This window comes from Erythrolamprus reginae, chromosome 4 (assembly GCF_031021105.1).
Source record: "Erythrolamprus reginae isolate rEryReg1 chromosome 4, rEryReg1.hap1, whole genome shotgun sequence".
Taxonomy (NCBI): Eukaryota; Metazoa; Chordata; class Lepidosauria; order Squamata; family Dipsadidae; genus Erythrolamprus; species Erythrolamprus reginae.
In genome coordinates this window covers 8,094,098-8,112,925 of record NC_091953.1, presented here as the reverse complement: position 1 = coordinate 8,112,925, position 18,828 = coordinate 8,094,098, and the positions used below count along the sequence as shown (strand labels likewise).

The 18,828-nt window shown below is 41.6% G+C and overlaps 2 protein-coding genes across 3 annotated transcripts in view; one reads left to right on the top strand and one right to left on the bottom strand.

Annotated features, from left to right (window-relative positions):
* Positions 1 to 256: 256 nt before the first annotated feature.
* On the bottom strand, positions 257 to 13,056 carry LOC139166257 (transmembrane protein 126A-like). 2 transcript variants are annotated; one of them, XM_070749583.1, is made up of 5 exons: positions 12,854 to 13,056; positions 7,981 to 8,101; positions 4,779 to 4,972; positions 1,834 to 1,948; positions 257 to 476 (listed from the first exon to the last, which is right to left on the bottom strand). In XM_070749583.1, the coding sequence occupies exons 2-5, from the start codon at positions 8,091 to 8,093 to the stop codon at positions 272 to 274; spliced, it is 627 nt and encodes a 208-aa protein (XP_070605684.1). In that variant the 5' UTR covers positions 8,094 to 8,101; positions 12,854 to 13,056; the 3' UTR covers positions 257 to 271. The 2 variants fall into 2 exon arrangements, with proteins under 2 accessions (XP_070605684.1, XP_070605683.1); XM_070749582.1 differs by lacking the exon at positions 12,854 to 13,056 and having other exon boundaries at positions 7,981 to 8,168.
* Positions 13,057 to 13,126: 70 nt separating this feature from the next.
* The window catches only part of DLG2 (discs large MAGUK scaffold protein 2), a 1,028,485-nt gene continuing 1,022,783 nt past the window's right edge, over positions 13,127 to 18,828 (top strand). Inside the window, exon 1 of the mRNA XM_070749573.1 lies at positions 13,127 to 13,407. The gene's annotated coding sequence lies outside the window, so the exon portion shown is untranslated. The remainder of the gene's footprint in view (positions 13,408 to 18,828) is intronic.

Genomic DNA, 18,828 nt, shown 5'->3' with positions numbered 1-18,828 from the left:
CACTTCTTTTCAACAGTAACTCTTCCCTCCCTCAAAGTGTAGGCGTCGTTGCTCTTTTCATTCACCCAATGTTGTCGGTTGCTCTCTTGCAGTGCAGCACAAGAAGTCGTCCCCTTTTAAGATGCTCCTTGGGATTGGGGTGCGTCTGTTTCAATTTCTCCATTTTCATGAAGTTGACACAAATGACCCAGATCAGATTAGAACATTCATAAAGTATCCAAACCTTGAAAGAACTCCAATCAAATAAAAGCTAAAACACCTTTTCAAAGTTTTATTCTCTGATTTCCTCGGAGTCCCTTCCAGGTTCAGGCATGTGGATCATTTTGACATATATTTTGTGGTGCTTTGAGCCAAGGTACGCACCAAAAGCAACTTGGATGAAAGCGGCAAATCTCATCTTTTTAAAAATCGGTTTACTAGCCAAGATCCAGAATCGCACTGCATTTTCTTTGTTTGGCAAGGGAGTAGTGTAGTACCTGGAAGAGGGAGAAAAAGTTATGAAAAAGAGTTTGGCTAAGTTTTGCGATAATTTAGGAATTAACCGCTTTGTCACTCCGTTAAAAAGGACGTATTTACAACAACTAAAAGATAAAAATGAGACAATACAACATTATCTGGAGAAAAAAAAAGAGATAGCATTGGGTTATTTTAAAAGACTACAGTGTTCCCTTGATTTTCGCAGGTTCGAACTTCGCGAAGTCTATACCATGGTTTTTCCAAAATATTAATTAAAAATACTTCGTGGTTCCCCCCCTATACCACGGTTTTTCAAAAATATTAATTAAAAATACTTCGTGGTTTTTTCCCATATACCACGGTTTTTCAAAAATATTAATTAAAAAATACTTTACGGTTTTTTCCCCTATACCAGTTTTTCCCGCCCGATGATGTCATATGTCATCGCTAAACTTTCATCCGCCTTTAATAATTTTTAAAAAAAATAAACTTGAATAAATAAACATGATGAGTAATAATCTAAATAGTTGCTAAGGGACTGGGAAATTGTAATTTAGGGGTTTAAAGTGTTAAGGGAAGGTTTGTGATAGTGTTCCCTCGATTTTCGCGGGGGATGCGTTCCAAGACCGCCCGCGAAAATCGAATTTCCGCGAAGTAGAGATGCGGAAGTAAATACGCTATTTTTGGCTATGAACAGTGTCACAAGCCTTCCCTTAACACTTTAAACCCCTAAATTACAATTTCCCATTCCATTAGCAACCATTTAGATTATTACTCACCATGTTTATTTATTAAAGTTTATTTAAAAAAATATTTATTAAAGGCGCAGGAAAGTTTGGTGATGACATATGACATCATCAGGCAGGAAAAACCGTGGTATAGGGGGAAAAACCGCAAAGTATTTTTTAATTAATATTTTTGAAAACCCGTGGTATAGCCGTTTTGTGAAGTTCGAACCCGCGAAAATCGAGGGAACACTGTACTGTTCATAGCCAAAAATAGTGTATTTACTTCCGCATCTCTACTTTGCGGAAATTCAACTTTTGCGGGTGGTCTCAGAACGCATCCCCCGTACAAATTGAGGGAACACTATATCAAAAAGATAAAATTAAAGACGACTTATTAAATTACTTAGGAAAAATCAGCATAAATCCTATAGAAAAGAAAGATGTAGAGATGTTAAATAAAGAAATAACTAAGGAAGAATTTGAACAGGCAATTAAAAAGCAATAAAATGAAATAAAATAAAACACCAGGCCCAGACGGATTCCCCAGCGAATTCTATAAAGCAACGACCCAGATAATGGGCGATGTATTATTGGATGTATACAATAATACTAAGAGAGTGCTTAATATAACAATTGGGTTGAAACATACCTTGTAGCCAACAATGCATTGAGAGGCAGCGCTAGAATGAAGGGGTAGAAGAAGCCCACGACACCTCCTATTAAACCACCTCTCACCATAGCACAGATTTCACAATTTAAGTTACCTGAAACAATAATGGAATGAACTGAATTAGTATTTGTGGTTTAAAATCCTGTCCTAGAAAAATTGCAATAGACATGCTGCATGCTGACAATGTTCTTGTGGGATTAAGTTAGGTATAGAGCATGTGACATAAAATACAGTGATACCTCATTTTACAAACTTAATTGGTTCCAGGACGAGGTTTTTAGGTGAAATGTTTGTAAGATGAAACAATGTTTCCCATAGGAAACAATGGAAAAGTGATTAATGTGTGCAAGCCCAAAACTCACCCCTTTTGCCAGCTGAAGTGCCCGTTTTTGCGCTGCTGGGATTCCCCTGAGGCTCCCCTCCATGGGAAACCCCACCTCCAGACTTCTGTGTTTTTGTGATGCTGCAGGGGAATCCCAGCAGGGAAATCCCAGCAGCGCAAAAATGGGTGCTTTGCTGGCAACGGAAGTCCGGAGGTGGGGTTTCCCAGCGAGGGGAACCTCAGTGAAATTGCAGCATCGCAAAAACACGGAATTCCTCAAAACCCCACCTCCGGACTTCCGTATTTTTGTGATGCTGCAATTTCTAGTTAAGAGCTTTTCTACTTGAGAACCTGCTCACGGAACGGATTAAGTTCTTAAGTAGAGGTACCACTGTGTTGCAAGGTGCTGTCCATGGGTCTGCCCCTGAAGACTATCCAGAAGCTACAGGTGTTCCAAAAATGCAGCAGTCAGCAGTAATGGGAGCTTCTAGTTATGTCCGTGTAGGATTGCTGTTGGAGAAGCAACATGGCTTCTACGTGCAATTTGAGGTGTTGGGATTTTCACAGAAAAGAGTCTGGCTATTTGAGTGTCCATTTGCATCCATTCCCTTCTACCCATACTCTACATGAGGCTACCTTTGAAGAGCGTTCGGAAACTGCAAATTGTGCAGAACGCAGCCGTGCGAGCAGTCACGGGCTTGCCCAGACATACACGTATTTCTCCAACACTCCGCGGACTGCATTGTCTGCCAGTTGGTTTCCAGATGCAATTCAAAGTGTTGGTTATGACCTATAAAGCCCTACATGGCATCGGGCCAGAATACCTATGGGACCGCCTTCTGCCGCAGGAGTCCCAGCGACTGGTCAGTTCCCAAAGAGTCGGCCTTCTCCAAGTATTGTCAACTAGACAATGTTGTTTGGCGGGGTCTAGAGGAAGAGCCTTCTCTGTGGGGGGCCCGGCCCTCTGGAGTCAGCTCCCCCCGGAGATTCATACTGCCCCCACCCTCCTCACCTTCCACTAGAAACATAGAAGACTGACGGCAGAAAAAGACCTCATAATCCATCTAGTCTGCCGTTATACTATTTTTTGTATTTTATCTTAGGATGGATCTATGTTTATCCCAGGCATGTTTAAATTCAGTTCCTGTGGATTTACCAATCACGTCTGCTGGAAGTTTGTTCCAAGGATCTACTACTCTTTCAGTAAAATAATATTTTCTCATGTTGCTTTTGAACTTTTCCCTTAAGAAGTTTCCCCTTTCCACTGTTAAGACTCCCCAAGAGCCTTAAGACTCATTTATGCCACCAGGCTTAGGCCCACTAGACTCTTTCCCCTGGCCGATGAATCTGTTCAGAGAAAGTTGATCAAATAGGAATGACTGTTTTTTTATTGTTCTTGGGTTTTTTAGATTTTAAATTTAATTAATTGGATTTAAGATGTTATATATTGTTTTATTTTATGTTGTAAGCTGCCCCGAGTCCCTGGGGAGGGGCAGCATAAAAGTCCAATAAATAAATAATAAACAAATATATATATATTAATAGGTGCTCCAGATCCAGTCAGTTAACATTTGTCGTCAGATTCAGAAAGCGTGCTTATTTCAGCCCCAGTTATTTATTGAAAAAACACAACTTCTAATAAACAGCATTCACTAAAGCAGTGTTTCCCAACCTTGGTAACTTGAAGACATCTGGACTTCAATTCCCAGAATTCCCCAGCCAACAAATGCTGGCTGGGGAATTCTAGGAGTTGAAGTCCAGATATCTTCAAGTGGCCAAGGTTGGGAAACACTGCACTAAAGATACATGCAATGACCACTCCCTTATCATCCTGGATATTTTGAGTTTTTGAACAGGGACCTCTTGTCAAGTTTTTATGAATTCTACGATTTTCTCTGGGTGGTTACGTTTCTTAATGTGCTTTTAAATTCTGTTTTCTTGAACTATAAGCTGCTCAGAATCCTTTTGGAAATAGAAACAATGAAAGGCAATCCAGCAACCCCTAGCCAAGCATGATAAAAAGGTGAAATAATTTGGAAATTATTCTGGGAATTGTACAGTGCAGCGAATGGAGAAAAGAAACTCCTCCGGGCCTATATAATTTATGTATGGTATGTTTGTAGGTATGTTTGCTTAAAAAGGGGGTCTTTTAACTATTTTAAATTTTAAATTGTATATTATTAGATTTGTTATGAATTGTTTTATTGCGTTGTGAGCCGCCCCAAGTCCACGGAAAGGGGCGGCATACAAATCTAATAAATAAATAAATCTAATAAATAAATAAAATTGGATTTATAATTTTAAGGTTTACTTCACCAGGAGCAGTAAGTATCAGGATCTTACTTAACTATTACACACTGCGTACTAAAATGGGTTCTGCCTTATGGGGCATAGTTTAAAAAAACAAACAAAAATAAAACAAACTTTGACAACCAATTCCAGAACCACCACTAGAAATTGTTATTTATTAAAAGAGACACACTATGTCATAAAGAGGATGGATTGCAATCTGGCTCAGTGAAGGTAAGTCTATCCCATACCAGAAATATCAGAAGAGATTGAAAAAAATATTGCATTGATTGGATGAGGTGTGAAGGCATACCTGTCATCAAAGACTGTTTTATTATAGCCTCATAAGCCACTGTAGTTGTGACGAATGGCAAAAAGGACATGGCTGCAACTGTTGAATAACGAGCCTGTGTGACATGCATAAGCTTCCTAAATAAGTTATTAGATATTAAGGCAAGGAGACTTGAATTGAAGGAAAGGACGAAGGCTCCAGTATGGAAGAAATTTCTGCAGAAGAAGAGAAGATAATTATTATTGCTGCTGCCACCACCACCACCAATGACGACTACCCTAACTTGTCCATCAGCATACTGCAGTGATGGCGAACATTTGCCATAGGTGGCACACGGAGCCATAGCCCTAGCTCAGCTCCAACACGAATGTGTGTGCCGGCCAGCTGATTTTTGGCTCACAGAGATGCTCTGGGAGGGCGTTTTTGGCTTCCAGAGAGCCTCTAGGGCAGGGGTCCCCAAACTTTTTACACAGGGGGCCAGTTCACTGTCCCACAGACTGTTGGAGGGCCGGACTATAAAAAAAAACTATGAACAAATCCCTATGCACACTGCACATACCTTAAGTATGAAATTCATATATGTTTATGTTTTGTTTTTAATTTTCTTTTGTTAACATCTGATTGTAGGTTTTCTTGGCTTATAGAAAAACGTATAAAGAAAGAAGGAAGCACTTTGGCATAATGGTTAATAAGTTAGAATATAATCAGTGTACTTTTTGAAGGAACATTAAGGAGGGAATTTAATTAAAAGAAAATGAATACAACTGGATGACAAAATTTGAAAAAAAACTTTTTTGATGATTGATATTAGTTACTAACAAAATACCGCATTTTATTCATAGAAAATTAGATGGAACCCTGTGTTGTGTCACTCACCCACGGGCCGGATAAATGGCCTCAGCGGGCCACATGTGGCCCGCGGGCCGTAGTTTGGGGACCGTTGCTCTAGGGGATTAGGAGGGCTCCAGGAAAGCCTTTGGAGCCTGGGAAGGGTGAAATGTGAGCCTACTGGGCCCACTAGAAGTTGGGAAACAGGCCGTTTCTAGCCTCCAGGAGGTGGGAGAAGCTGTTTTCACCCTCCCCAGGCATTGAATTATGGGTGTGGGCACTTGTGCATGTGCGATAGTGTGCGTGCATACTCTTCTGACACCCGAGGAAAAAAAGGTTTGCCATCTCTTGGCATAGTGCATCACACATTAGAGCAAAAGAATAAAAGGGAAAGCAAATATTCTCACTTGGAAAGCCTAAAATAGTATAGAATCTCATGACATATTCCTGCTGTGTACATCCATGCTGGGTACATTTTCTATTAAAAGCAATTAGGTTCGTACAGTGGTGGCCACAAGACTATAATTAATATAACGAGTCTCCGGAGAGGGGCGGCATACAAATCCAATCAATCAATCAATCAATCAATCAATAATTTATAAGGGAAGTCCGATATTTTTAGGTGAGCAAAAAGCACTATTGAAATTAGCATCCATACATTGCCACCATTATACGAACCTGATTGCTCGTTCCTTTCATAAAGCTAGTCCTCAGGAATATGTCAGGAGATTCTATACTATTCTAAGCTTACAGAATGAGTCTTAAGGTTGACAGATGCATACCTGTGCAGTTGAACTGTTGAAATAGTAATGAATACAAAGACTATTCGGGCAGCAAATAGAACTCTACTCGCCTCCTAAAGCAGGTGTGGACTATTTTTCAGCACCAAGGGTTTGTGCTTTTGAAATTATTTTGTTTGACTGGTGGGCACGGTTATGGTTCCATCAAAATTTCCAGTGTTTGGGGAAGAATTAACATTTTCAACAGTTTCCTACCCAGATTCAACAAAGTTTTAGGAGTTAAAAAAATAATCTATGAAACATCCCCTTTCCATGAGCCGATTCCCCTCTGAAAGGCACAAACGTTACTTGTACACAATGCTCTTAATTTTTATAAGCCTATAAAAATATACGTCATTAAGGGAGAACTATATCTGGAACCAACTCCCCCCAGACATTAGAATTGCCCCCACCCTCCTTGCCTTTCGCAAGCTACTTAAAACCCACCTCTGCCGTCAGGCATGGGGGAATTGAGATCCTCTTTCCCTCTAGGCCTTTACAATTCTATGCATGGTATGTATGTATGTTTGGTTTTTTATATTAATGGGTTTTAATCGTTTTTAATATTAGATTACTATTGTACACTGTTTTATTGTTGCTGTTAGCCGCTCTGAGTCCCCGGAGAGGGGCGGCATACAAATCCAATCAATCAATCAATCAATATTTTACTTCGCAATGCTGGGCTGGCAACCTCCATATGTAGAACTCCCAAATTTTCTGACTGCTGCGTTGTTTTACTTTGCCAATTTTATAACTAGGGAAGTTGGAGAACAGCTTATTGGGAAAAAAAACTCAACTAAAGCTTTTAGCTTTAAATCAGATTATGGGGTTGTGTGTCTGTGTGGATTTCAATATTATGCTGTGTACCCAGAAAATAAATAGCAAACAGAATGAGTTTCAATTGCATTATTTTCTGCTGTATGCTGGAGATTCAGAAAATAAGTATCTTTTCTTAACTATTGTTTACACTGCACTATCAGGGTGCAGATTCCTGAGTGTTTTGAAAACGGAACTGTCAAAAAGGAGTCCTTGACTTATAACCACAATTGAGCCCAAAATTTCTGTTGTTAAGTGAGTTTTGACGCATTTGTTAAATAAATCACTGTAGTTGCTGAGTTAGTAATGCAGTTGTAGTGTCCTCCCCATTTGACATTGCCAAAGGTGTTCACATGATTTGCAATTGTCATGCAAATGTGCAAATTGCCAAAACAACCAAATTTTGATCATGTGAGCATAGGGGGTGCCTTTTGTAAGCTCCTTAAAACCCACCTCTGTCATCAGGCATGGGGGAATTGAGACTTTCCTTTCCCCCTAGGCTTATAAAATTTATGCATGGTATGTCAGTATGTATGATTGGTTTCTTAAATTGGTTTTTTTAAAAAATTAACTTAAATATTAGGTTTGTTTACATTGTATTATTATTGTTGTTAGCCGCCCCGAGTCTACGGAGAGGGGCGGCATACAAATCTGATTAATAAATAAATAAATGGTTGTGTGAAAAATGGCCATAAATCACTTTTTTCAGTGTCACTGTAATTTCAAATGGTCTCCAAACAAAAGGTTGCAAGTCAAGGACCGCTTGTACATTCAGATATTTGCAAAGTGTTAGTACTCACTGATCTTGTTGAGGCAGCCTTTCAAGCATATTTTGAAAACTGGGTTCTGGGTAACTTCTCGGATTATTGATTTTTTTCTCCATAGAATGGTCCAGAAATTCTTTCCCTGCCATTTTAAGCTCTGGAGCGTTGAGGAGATAAAGGGGATTAAAAGACAACATACATAATGGCATTGTAATGCTTCAGTAATGCTTCTTATCAGAATGTTGCATCTCTACTTTTACCCAAAGCCTGGGAAAAAAAAGAGTGCTTCAAGATTCATTTTAGATTTTCAGTAATTAATAGGTTTTCTTAAAGCAGGAAGAGGACTTGGAAAGTTAAGCTTTTTAAAGGAATAGCTTAGAAGTTCACTGTTCTCGCTCAGTCTGCAGCACTTCCGAAACATGCACTGTAATCATATGATGTTATTATTACAAAAATGGGGTACTGTATGTCTTTGCCCAATGAAATTATTTAAATTATTATATTTTATTCATGCCATTTTTAGGTAGGTTTTATTTTTGTTACTGTTGTGATTCAGCCTGAGGTTCCTCAGGGACCGTCTGGAGCTCTGCCGTATCCATGTCCAGAGGAGGAGGACAGTGAACAGGAGGGGGAGGACCAGGCAGACGGGGGAGAGGAACGTCAGGAAGAGGAGGAGGGAGAGCAGCCTGAGACCCCTGGGGGGGGGGCTCTCCCCAGCTAGTAGCCTGGATTCATTGGATGAAGACGCACAGGCTATAATAGACATGAGGCAGCGACGTGCAGCTCAAAGACGGGGCCAATTAGAAAGGTATTTCCATCCCTGAATTGGCAACAGCTGGGTTTGGGTGTGGTTCTCCTCAGCAGGGTTGAAAAGGCAGGCCCGCCCTTACAGTCTTGTGGAGAGTTATCAACTGGGAGTCCTGTGACCTTGCTTCGATTCTTGGCATCTCTGATCTTGGCTTGTGGCCTAGAAGTCTGGAAGACTTGGGGGAGGCGTGGGGTTTATTATCTCCAGCGTTGTTTTTGCCAGCAAGAATCCTGCTTTATTGCCTGGCCTTCGTGAAACCTCTGTGAAGCTTCATAGCGTTCCTGTCTGTAAGAACAGTTTTTGTTACCTGTGTTTGCTTTCAATTATATAAACTGCCTTTGCTTTTTACCAGTGTGTCTGGATACTCTTTTTGGTTGGTGTTGGCGTCTGGGGGGACCCAGACAGAACAGTTACTACCAATGGCCAAAGCAGTAACTAAACTGAAAGCTGTCCAGAGTCACTTGACAGAGTTTGGCAGTGATAGAAATTGAACAAATAGATTTATTTATTGACAAAACCTATTTGTCTTCTAATGCTCTTCCTATTGTAAGGTCTAAACAACTGAAACCATTTATGCTGGAAAATGAAGAACTTTAAAATTCATGCTTAAGATATCTCAATTCACTTTAGTAACTTACTGAAACACAGATCAATCGGTCAAGACACTTTGCTCCAATGTCCTACATCAGTGATTGATGGCGAACCTTTTTTGGCTTGGGTGCCGAAAGGGTACATGCGTGATAGTGGGTGCATGAGTGCACGCACCCATAATGCAATGCCCTGCGCATATGTGCTGAAACCATAATTGCACCCATAATGCAATGCGCCCCTCCCCGCATATGTGCTGAAACCACTGAAACCACCTGACTTCCAGTAGCCCATGGGGCTGTTTTTTGCTCTGCCCAAGGTTCAGAAAGCATCCTGGAGGGAACCCTCCTGAAGCCTGGGGATGGCGAAAAATGGCCCAATGGGCAGTTCAGAAAGATAAGGGAGTGGAACTGCCCTATCGCTTCCTCCCTCCCTCCCTCCCTTTATTTAATAGGCCACCTTTCTTGCGGACTCAGGGCGGCTTACAATGGTAAAAACATGATAAAAATTTAAATACCCCAATACATAAATAAGAACAAGTTAAAAAAAAGTTTAAACCCAATAAAACAACACACAGTCATCACTCATACATACTGCCGAAGGAGCTGCTGATAGAGTTTTACAGAGAAATCATTGAGTCTGTCATCTGCACCTCTATAAACTGTCTGGTTCGGTTCTGCAACCCAACAAGACCGACACAGACTTCCGAGGATAATCAGAACTGCAGCAAAAACAATTGCTGCCAACTGCCTTCTACTGAGGACCTGTATACTGCACGAGTCAAAAAGAGGGCCGTGAAAATATTTATGGACCTCTCGCATCCTGGACATAAACTGTTTCAACTCCTACCCTCAAAACGTCGCTACAGAGCACAGCACACTAAGACAACTAGACACAAGAACAGTTTTTTCTTGAACGCCATCACTCTGCTAAACAAATAATTCCCTCAACACTGTCAAACTTTTTTACTAAGTCTGCACTTCTATTTCTACTAGTTTTTTTCTCGTCATTCCTATCACCCAATTCCTCCAACCTATGAGTGTATGACTGTAACTTGTTGCTTCTATCCTTAAGATTTTATTAATGTTGTTTCCTCATTGCTTATTTGACCCCTATGACAATTATTAAGTGTTGTACCTCATGATCCTTGACAAATGTATCTTTTTCTTTTATGTACATTGAGAACATATGCACCAAAAACAAATTCCTTATGTGTGCAATCACACTTGGCCAATAAAGAATTCTAATTTTGGTAGTGCAAAGAAAAGGGGAGTTGGAATGTGTTTTAAAACATTGCGAATTGTAGCCCATGTCCTACCTGAATACCATTGATGGATCGTTTTAAGAAATGTACCTTTAATAAAGCTGGATATTTAAAAAAAAAAACATGGAATAACTTATTGTCACTTCAAATGTACACTAATCAGCATACAATGAAATTTCATTGCATAGAGCAGGTCACCACTTCCAATATACACTATATGACTAAACAAAGAAATACAAAATGCATATACAGTACCCACATATGATACAAAGAAACAACGCAGTCTGTTTCAAATATATTCATGCATATGGGGAGGAAAAACAAATCTTTCCAGTTTACCAGGCGGATAACTTAGAGACAAAACTGCTACAGAATCTGGTAGCCCTGCTAGAAATACACTGCTCAAAAAAGTAAAGGGAACACTTAAACAACACTCCAAGTAAATCAAACTTCTGTGAAATGAAACTGTCCACTTAGGAAGCAACACTGATTGACAATCAATTTCACACGCTGTTGTGCACATTCAACTTTGTACAGAACAAAGTATTGAATGAGAGAGAATATTTCATTCATTCAGATCTGGGATGCTATTTGAGTGTTCACTTTATTTTTTTTGAGCAGTATATTTTCACCGCCCTCTTAGAAACATAGAAGATTGATGGCAGAAAAAGTCCTCATGGTCCATCTAGTCTGCCCTTATACTATTTCCTGTATTTTATCTTAGGGTGGATATATGTTTATCCCAGGCATGTTTACATTCAGTTACTGTGGATTAGTCAAAAAGTTACTCTTTTTGACTCCTGCAGTATACAGGTTGGCAGCAATTGTTTTTTCTGCAGTTCTGATTCTCCTCTGAAGTCTCCTAGGGAAGTAACCCAAAGGAAACTGAAAACAAGGCCAGGACACTTTGGGAAATGTGGATTTATTGTCATAATGTAACTAAAAGTTCACACACACACTCTTCCTGCACCTCACAGGTTGGGAAACTGTTTTGGAAATGACAAGTGTCATTTCATTTCAGTAGGATGGTATGCATATAAATGCAATAAATGAAAGTTGGATTGTTCTCTGAAGCAGCAGCTGATCTCACACTCTGGTGCTCTGATTTATACTGGAGTTCTTCATCAACCCCAGACAGATGACCCATGCACCATTTCCCTCCCCACTATCCCTCCCACTCACCCACCCATCTCTTCCTTCCTTCCATCCCTTCCTTTTCACTCCTTCCTTCCTTCTCTCCACCCACTCCTATCCCTTCCTTCATTTCACTCCTTCTTTCTGTCCATCCACTCCTTCTATCTTTCCTTTCACTCCTTCTGTACATCCATTATCCCTCTCTTTTACTCCTTCCTTCCTGTCCATCCACTCTTTCTATCCCTTACTTCCTTTCACTCCTACCCTTCCTTTCACTCCTTCCTTCCTTCTGTCCATCCACTCTTTTTATCCCTTCCTTCCATCCACTCCTATCCTTCCTTTCACTCCTTCCTTCTGTTCATCCACTCCTTCTATGCCTTCCTTTCTTTCACTCCTTCCTGGCTTCTGTCTACTCTTTCTATCCCTTCCTTCTGTCCACTCACTCCTATCCTTCATTTCACTCCTTCCTTCCTTCCTTCCTTCTGTCCATCCACTCCTTCTATCCCTTCCTTCCTTCTGTCCACCCACTCCTATCCTTCATTTCACTCCTTCCTTCCTTCTGTCCATCCACTCTTTTTATCCCTCCTTCATTTCACTCCTTCCTTTCTTCCTTCTGTCCATCCACTCTTGCCATCCCTTCCTTCTTCCCATCCACTCCTTTCTACCCAACCCAACCCAACCCAACCCCTTAGGAAGGTCGGGGCCCTATGCAAGGAGAACCAAGCCCTCAGCTCCGTTTTAGCAGCACCGCCGGCAGCCCAGTTCCCTCTTCGCAGGTAGCAAAGTCTCCTTTAGTCCAGCAGCCTCTACCTCCCCACCTCTCCTCCCGGCAATCCCGGACCAGCGGTTTGCTTGCCAAATCCCGACCGTCCTTCCCCAGCAGGGCAACGGAAGGTCACCAAACCGGAGCCGTGCAAGAGACGCCTTCCCCTCTGCAGCCAATCCCTGTATTGCACCCGCGGACGCTGCAAGGCCTTGTTTTCATTTACAGGCCCGTTTGGCCGCCCGGTTTCAGCAAAGGCAGAACCGATTAGCAGCGGCGGTGGTGGGTGGTAAACAATGGAGTCTCCCCCTCCGCGCCTCCCTCCCGCCCTTTCCCAGCAGCTTCCACCTACGTTTTGCAGGCGCTTCTGGCGGTTTTTTTCCTAGCCGCAGCCCCGGTCAGGCGGCCGTCTTTCCCCGCTCAGACTCCCCGGCTCGCCAAGTGCCGAGGTCGCGCGCGGCTCCCGCCTCGGTCACCACCACACACCGCCCGCGGGGGCCGCCATCTTGCCCGGTCAGGTGGCTCGCCTCGGATTGGGCCGGGAGAAAGAGGCGGCGCGGCAGAAGCGCCCATTGGCCCGCCCCTAGCTCATGGCCCTCCCCCTCTCTTCTCCGGGCCCTCCTCCTCCCGCCTGCCTGTCAGGCCCGCGCTGAGGCGATTTTAATCAGCCGGGCCAGAGAAGCGGCCGCGCTTGCTTGAGGCGATGGCCGCGGCGGGGATGAGGCTAACGACGGCGGCGGCATTGGCGTTCTTGGCGCGGTTTCCACGCAGATGGAGTTGAGCCGGCGCGGCCGGGCGGGCGAGCCATCTGGCCGGCTTGAAACGGACGGACGGAGCGGCTTTAATTCCACCTTCCGTCCCCGACCGCGGAGCCCCCCTGCGACGAAAGGTTCAGCTGCCAGCTCGGTAATAATTATCTTTATGCAAAAAAAAAAAAAATCTCTTCTGTCAATGGCTCATTTGCGCTTCGCCGCGGCGTGGACTCCACTCCCCATCATCCCCAGCCGGGGGGCGTGTCAGGATAAATCCCTCCGGCGTGTGGAAGCCCCATCGTTCCCGGCAGCCTGTCCTGACTCTGCCACTCCCCAGCCCCCCAAAATTAAAAAAAACCCATCTGTCAATGTCTCGTTTGCGCTTCGCCGTGACAGGGACTCCACTCCCCATCGTTCCCAGCCAGGGGGGCGTGTCGGGGTTAATCCCTCTGGCGTGTGGAAGCCCCATCGTTCCCGGCAAGCCTGTCCTAACTCTGCCACTCCATCCTTCCCAGGATTTACTTGGCGTTCTCCCCAAAATGGGTTGGGCTAACCAGGCCCTTTCTGGATGCCTTGGACTACAATCTCCATCATCCTGAGTTGGGAAAGATGGGGCAGATGCGAGTCTGGAAAGGAGACTTGTTGTTCCTGTAGTCCATTCCCCGCCACCACCTAAGAAGATTTGGCTCTTGAGTCCTTCCTCTCCCACAACTCTTCCTTGCCCCATTTTGACATCCCCAGTTTTATGCTTTTTTTCTCATTATCCTACAATCTGCTCAGCCCCCTTTTTCTTGGTTTATTTAGGTGGGTTTATTAATTAATAGAATGTATTATTAAATTAAATGGTTTATTTAATCCTCTGGTTCTCAACGTGGGGCTCAAGCCCCACAGGGAGGAAATTTGATTTTTAATAGGGGCAATTGGAACCTTGTTTTAACTAAGTTAATGGCCTTTTTAGGCTTCCTCCGCATGAGTAGGAGTTTGCTTTTTGAATAGTAAGAATTATATGGGAGGTGTGTGTGTTAGGATTTTAGAGATGCTTAGGTGGGGCATGGGCAAAAAAAGGTTGGGAACCACTGATTTCATCCCTCCCTTGAATTCTGCTTCATCCTTGCCTCCCATCGCTTGACGCTTCAGTTTTTTTTATCATTTACTCCCACCCACTTTGCAACCTGCTTTAAAAAAACCCTCTCTTCCCACCATGATTGTGCCTCCTCGCTTGCTGCTTTTCTTTTCGCTTTTAGTCCCTGCAATCTTTTTTTCTTCTTCTTTTTTTCTTTGGTCTCCATTCTCCTAAAATGAGACGTTCATTTGCTCTTCTCCTTGCTTCCCATCTGAACAGCTTGGTTCAACTAAAAGGATGAAACTAACTTACATTATCTACATTTATTACATTATCTACAATTACATTATCTATGACCTATAAAGCCCTTTATGGCATCGGACCAGAATATCTCCGGGACCGCCTTCTGCCGCACGAATCCCAGCGACCGGTTAGGTCCCACAGAGTTGGCCTTCTCCTGGTCCTGTGGACTAAACAATGTCATTTGGTGGGACCCAGGAGAAGAGCCTTCTCTGTGGCGGCCCCAACCCTCTGGAACCAGCTCCCCCCAGATATCAGAGTTGCCCCCACCCTACTTGCCTTTCGCAAGCTCCTTAAAACCCACCTCTGTCAGGCATGGGAGAATTGAAATTTTTCCCTTCCCCCTAGGCTTATAGAATTTATACATGGTATGCTTGTTTGTATGATTGGTCTCTTGGGGTTTTTTAGATTATTTTTAATATTAGATTTGTTACATTGTCTTCTTTATTGTTGTTAGCCGCGCCGAGTCTTTGGAGAGGGGCGGCATACAAATCAAATCAATCAATCAATCAATCAATCAATCAATCAATCAATTTATTACATTATCTACAATTGACCTCTCCCCTTTTCTAAGAGGTCTGTAAGGTTTGTGCATAAGTGCACTTTTGTGCCTAATGTCCCTGTCCTACTGTCTTATTATCCTTTCTATTACTACGTTCTACTTATGTTATGTTATGTTAGTATGTACTATAATACAATACTTGTTTGACAAATAAATAAAATAAAATAATAAAGTTACAAGAGCTAGCTTATTGGGTTTGGTTTTAATGGTTCGGTTTGCCGACTTGGCATTTTTGCAGACTCAAGATTCAGTACATTGTGCTAATCCAGAAAATGATTTAATTTGGTAGCCAAGTGAAGCATCCAAGTGAAGTATTTGTGTATTGATTTGATTTCTATAGTTGTCCACCTCACTTTTACGTAAGGGGTCCTTGGTATTCTCTGCTATTGGTTGTGTTTGTGCAGATGTTTCATTATCTAAGTAGATAACATCAACAATTTGTCATCTATATATTGAGGACAGGTAGTTCACAACTCAACGACCACAACTGAAATGTATGTTGTTAAGCGAGAAATTTGTGAAATGAGTTTTGCCACATTTTATTATTTTTCTTGCCACATTTGTTAAGTCAGTCACTGCAACCGTTTAAATTAGTCACACGATTGTTGAGTGAATCCTGTTTCTTTGCTGTCTTTGCTTGTCAGGAGGTCGCAAAAGGCAATCACATGACACTGCAACACTGCAACTGTCGTAAATGTGAGTCAGTTGTCCAGGAACCAAATGTAAATCATGTGACCATGTGGATGCTACAACAGTTATAAGTGTGAAAAATGATCATAAGTCACTTTCTCTCCGGTGCTGAGATAAGTTTGAACGGTCACTAAGTGAACTGTAAGTTGAGGACTACCTGTACTTTTATGTGAGTCTAGGAGTCTTATAATTAATAGAATAGAATATAGAATAGCATAAAGTAGAGTAGAGAGCATTGAGTAGAATAGAGCTAGAGCACTGCACACCAAGACAACTAGAACAGTTTTTCCCTGAACACCATCTCTCTGCTAAACAAATAATTGAATAAATAAATGAATAAATAAATTCCCTCAACACTGTCAAATGATTTACTATTAGTACTAGTGTTTTCTCATCATTCCTATCACCCATCTCCTCCCATTTATGACTGTATGGATGTAACCTGTTGCTTGTATCCTTAAGATTTGTATTAATATTGATTGTTTCCTCATTTCTTATTTGACCCCTATGAAAATCATTGTGTTGTACCTCATGATTCTTGACAAATGTATCTTTTCTTTTATGGACACTGAGAGCCTGTGCACCAAAGACAAATCCATTGTGTGTCCAATCACACTTGGCCAATAAACTGTTCTATTCCAGTCCGTTCCATTCCAGAGTAGAATAGAATTTTATTGGCCAAGTGTGATTGTAGACACAAGGAATTTGTCACGGTGCACATGTTCTCATTGTACTTAAATACATAAATGCACAATATAAAAATAGAAAATAAAAATAACTACAAGCAGCAGGTCATAATATAATCAGTCCACGAGACAGTCAGGAGACAGACTCTGTGATATACCCAGGGCCATAGACTTGGATACAAAGCCAAGTTTTCAAAGCCTTACAAAACGCCAACAGATTTAGGGCCACTTTAACCTTGAGTGACGATGTTTTAAAGCAGGGGTCCTCAATCCCTGGACCACGGACCGGTACCAGCCCACGACTTATTAGGAACCGGGCCACACAGCTGGAGGTGAATAGCAGGGTAACAAGTGAAGCTTCCTCTGTATTTGCAACCATTCCCAGCTCTATCATCACCGCCTTGGCTCCACCTCTGATCATGTATTAGATTTTCATAGAAGCATAATGCCCACCTACCTGCACTGCAGGTCCATGGAAAAAAATGTCTTCCACTGTTCCCTAGTGCCAAAAATGTTGGAGACCTTTGTTCTAAAGGGTGGGTACTACGGCAGGAAAAGATCTCCTCTCACCATCACCAGTTGATAACGTCATAGCTGACAGTGCCCAGAGCATGTCTCTCCTGCCACTTCGGATAGGATGGGTAGAAAAGATCAGTTCAGTTCCACCAGCAGGTTTCAGCTCACCTTCCCTGTGTAAACCTTGTCTAGACGTTGACCCACCTGTCTCCCTCGCTTCTTATCTTAGTCCCATCATGCTGATGATTCTTGCTATTTTTTTTCCTGCTGCATGGTTCTCCATCTTTTATTTTCTCCCCTGATGCACCCTGACTTGCCCCGAATCTCATTTTCATGTAGTCTGTTGCTGTATTCATAGTCCTGTCCATTATCCATCTCTGCTTTCTTTTCTAGCAGGTTTCCTTGCTGCCTCTTAATTTTTTTTAAATTTTGTCTCTATATGCCACTGGGCACATCAGTTTTTGCTAGGGCCTGCTGATCAAGATTCCTTTCAGATTTTGCTAATTAATTCATCATTAATTATGGAAATTAGACTACATAATTATAATGAAGAAAAATTAGCAGCAACAATGAGGCGGTGGGAGAAGGTCAAAAATTATATATTAACATCAGTAAGCGATGCAAATGTAAGAAATAAAATTCAATCACTTTATAAAGAATGAACAATGTAACCCAGAGATGAAGCAAATGAAGGATAAAAAATTGAATCTTCCCTGGTGAAGGGAATTTTTCTTTTTCTTTTTGGTGATGGCACAATTTATGCTTTATGTTTTGTCTTTTGTAAAATTGTAAAAAAATCAATAAAAATTATATTATTTAATTAATTTATCATCTTATTGGTCCTTCATTCCACATTGCCAATAATTTTTTAGTATTTACTATTTAATTCGACTTTTGTGCCGCCCAATACCTTGGTACTCAATGTGAGTAATAAACTCACATTGCTTCTTGTAGGGGCTCATTTTAAGTTCTCTTTTCCCCTTCTTTCTTATTTTTCTCTATCTCAGGCATGCCATGATTTTTAAACTTTGTCATTCCTCAGTTTTTGCTTATGTAGAGATAGTGTTCAAATTTACATAACCTTCCAATTCAGCATCTTCAATGTTTAGAATAGAATAGAATTCTTCACTGGCCAAGTGTGATTGATCACGCAAGGAATTTGTCATTGATGCATATGCTGTCAGTGTACATAAAAGAAAAGATACATTTGTCAAGAATCAGGTACAACACTTACTGATTGTCAAAGGGTACAAATAAGCAATCAGGAAACAATCAATATTAATATAAATTGTAAGGATACAAACAAGAATGTTACAACTATACAGTTATAAATGGGAGGAGATGGGTGATAGGAACGATGACAAAACAAATAGTAATAGTAATGCAACCTTAGTGAATAGTTTGACAGTGTTGAGGGAATTATTTGTTTAGCAGAGTGATGGCGTTCGGGAAACAATTGTTTTTATGTCTAGTTTTCTTGGTGTGCAGTGCTTTATAGTGCAGTGCTCTATTAATAGCATTCCTTCTTTATTTTGCTGCTGTTGCTGAATTTTTGGAGCAGAGGATGCTCCTAAAAAGCGCAGGACTAAAATTCTGACAGTGCATTAAAAGCATTGGAGGAGAGATTGTACGATTTTGAAAGTGCATTCCTTTTATAGTCATGTCATCACTGCTCTTGAATTTTCACAGGGTTATTGTGTGTCTTTTTTAACAGGACAGTTTTCTTCATTTCCACCCCTCTCCAAAATTACTTTGCAC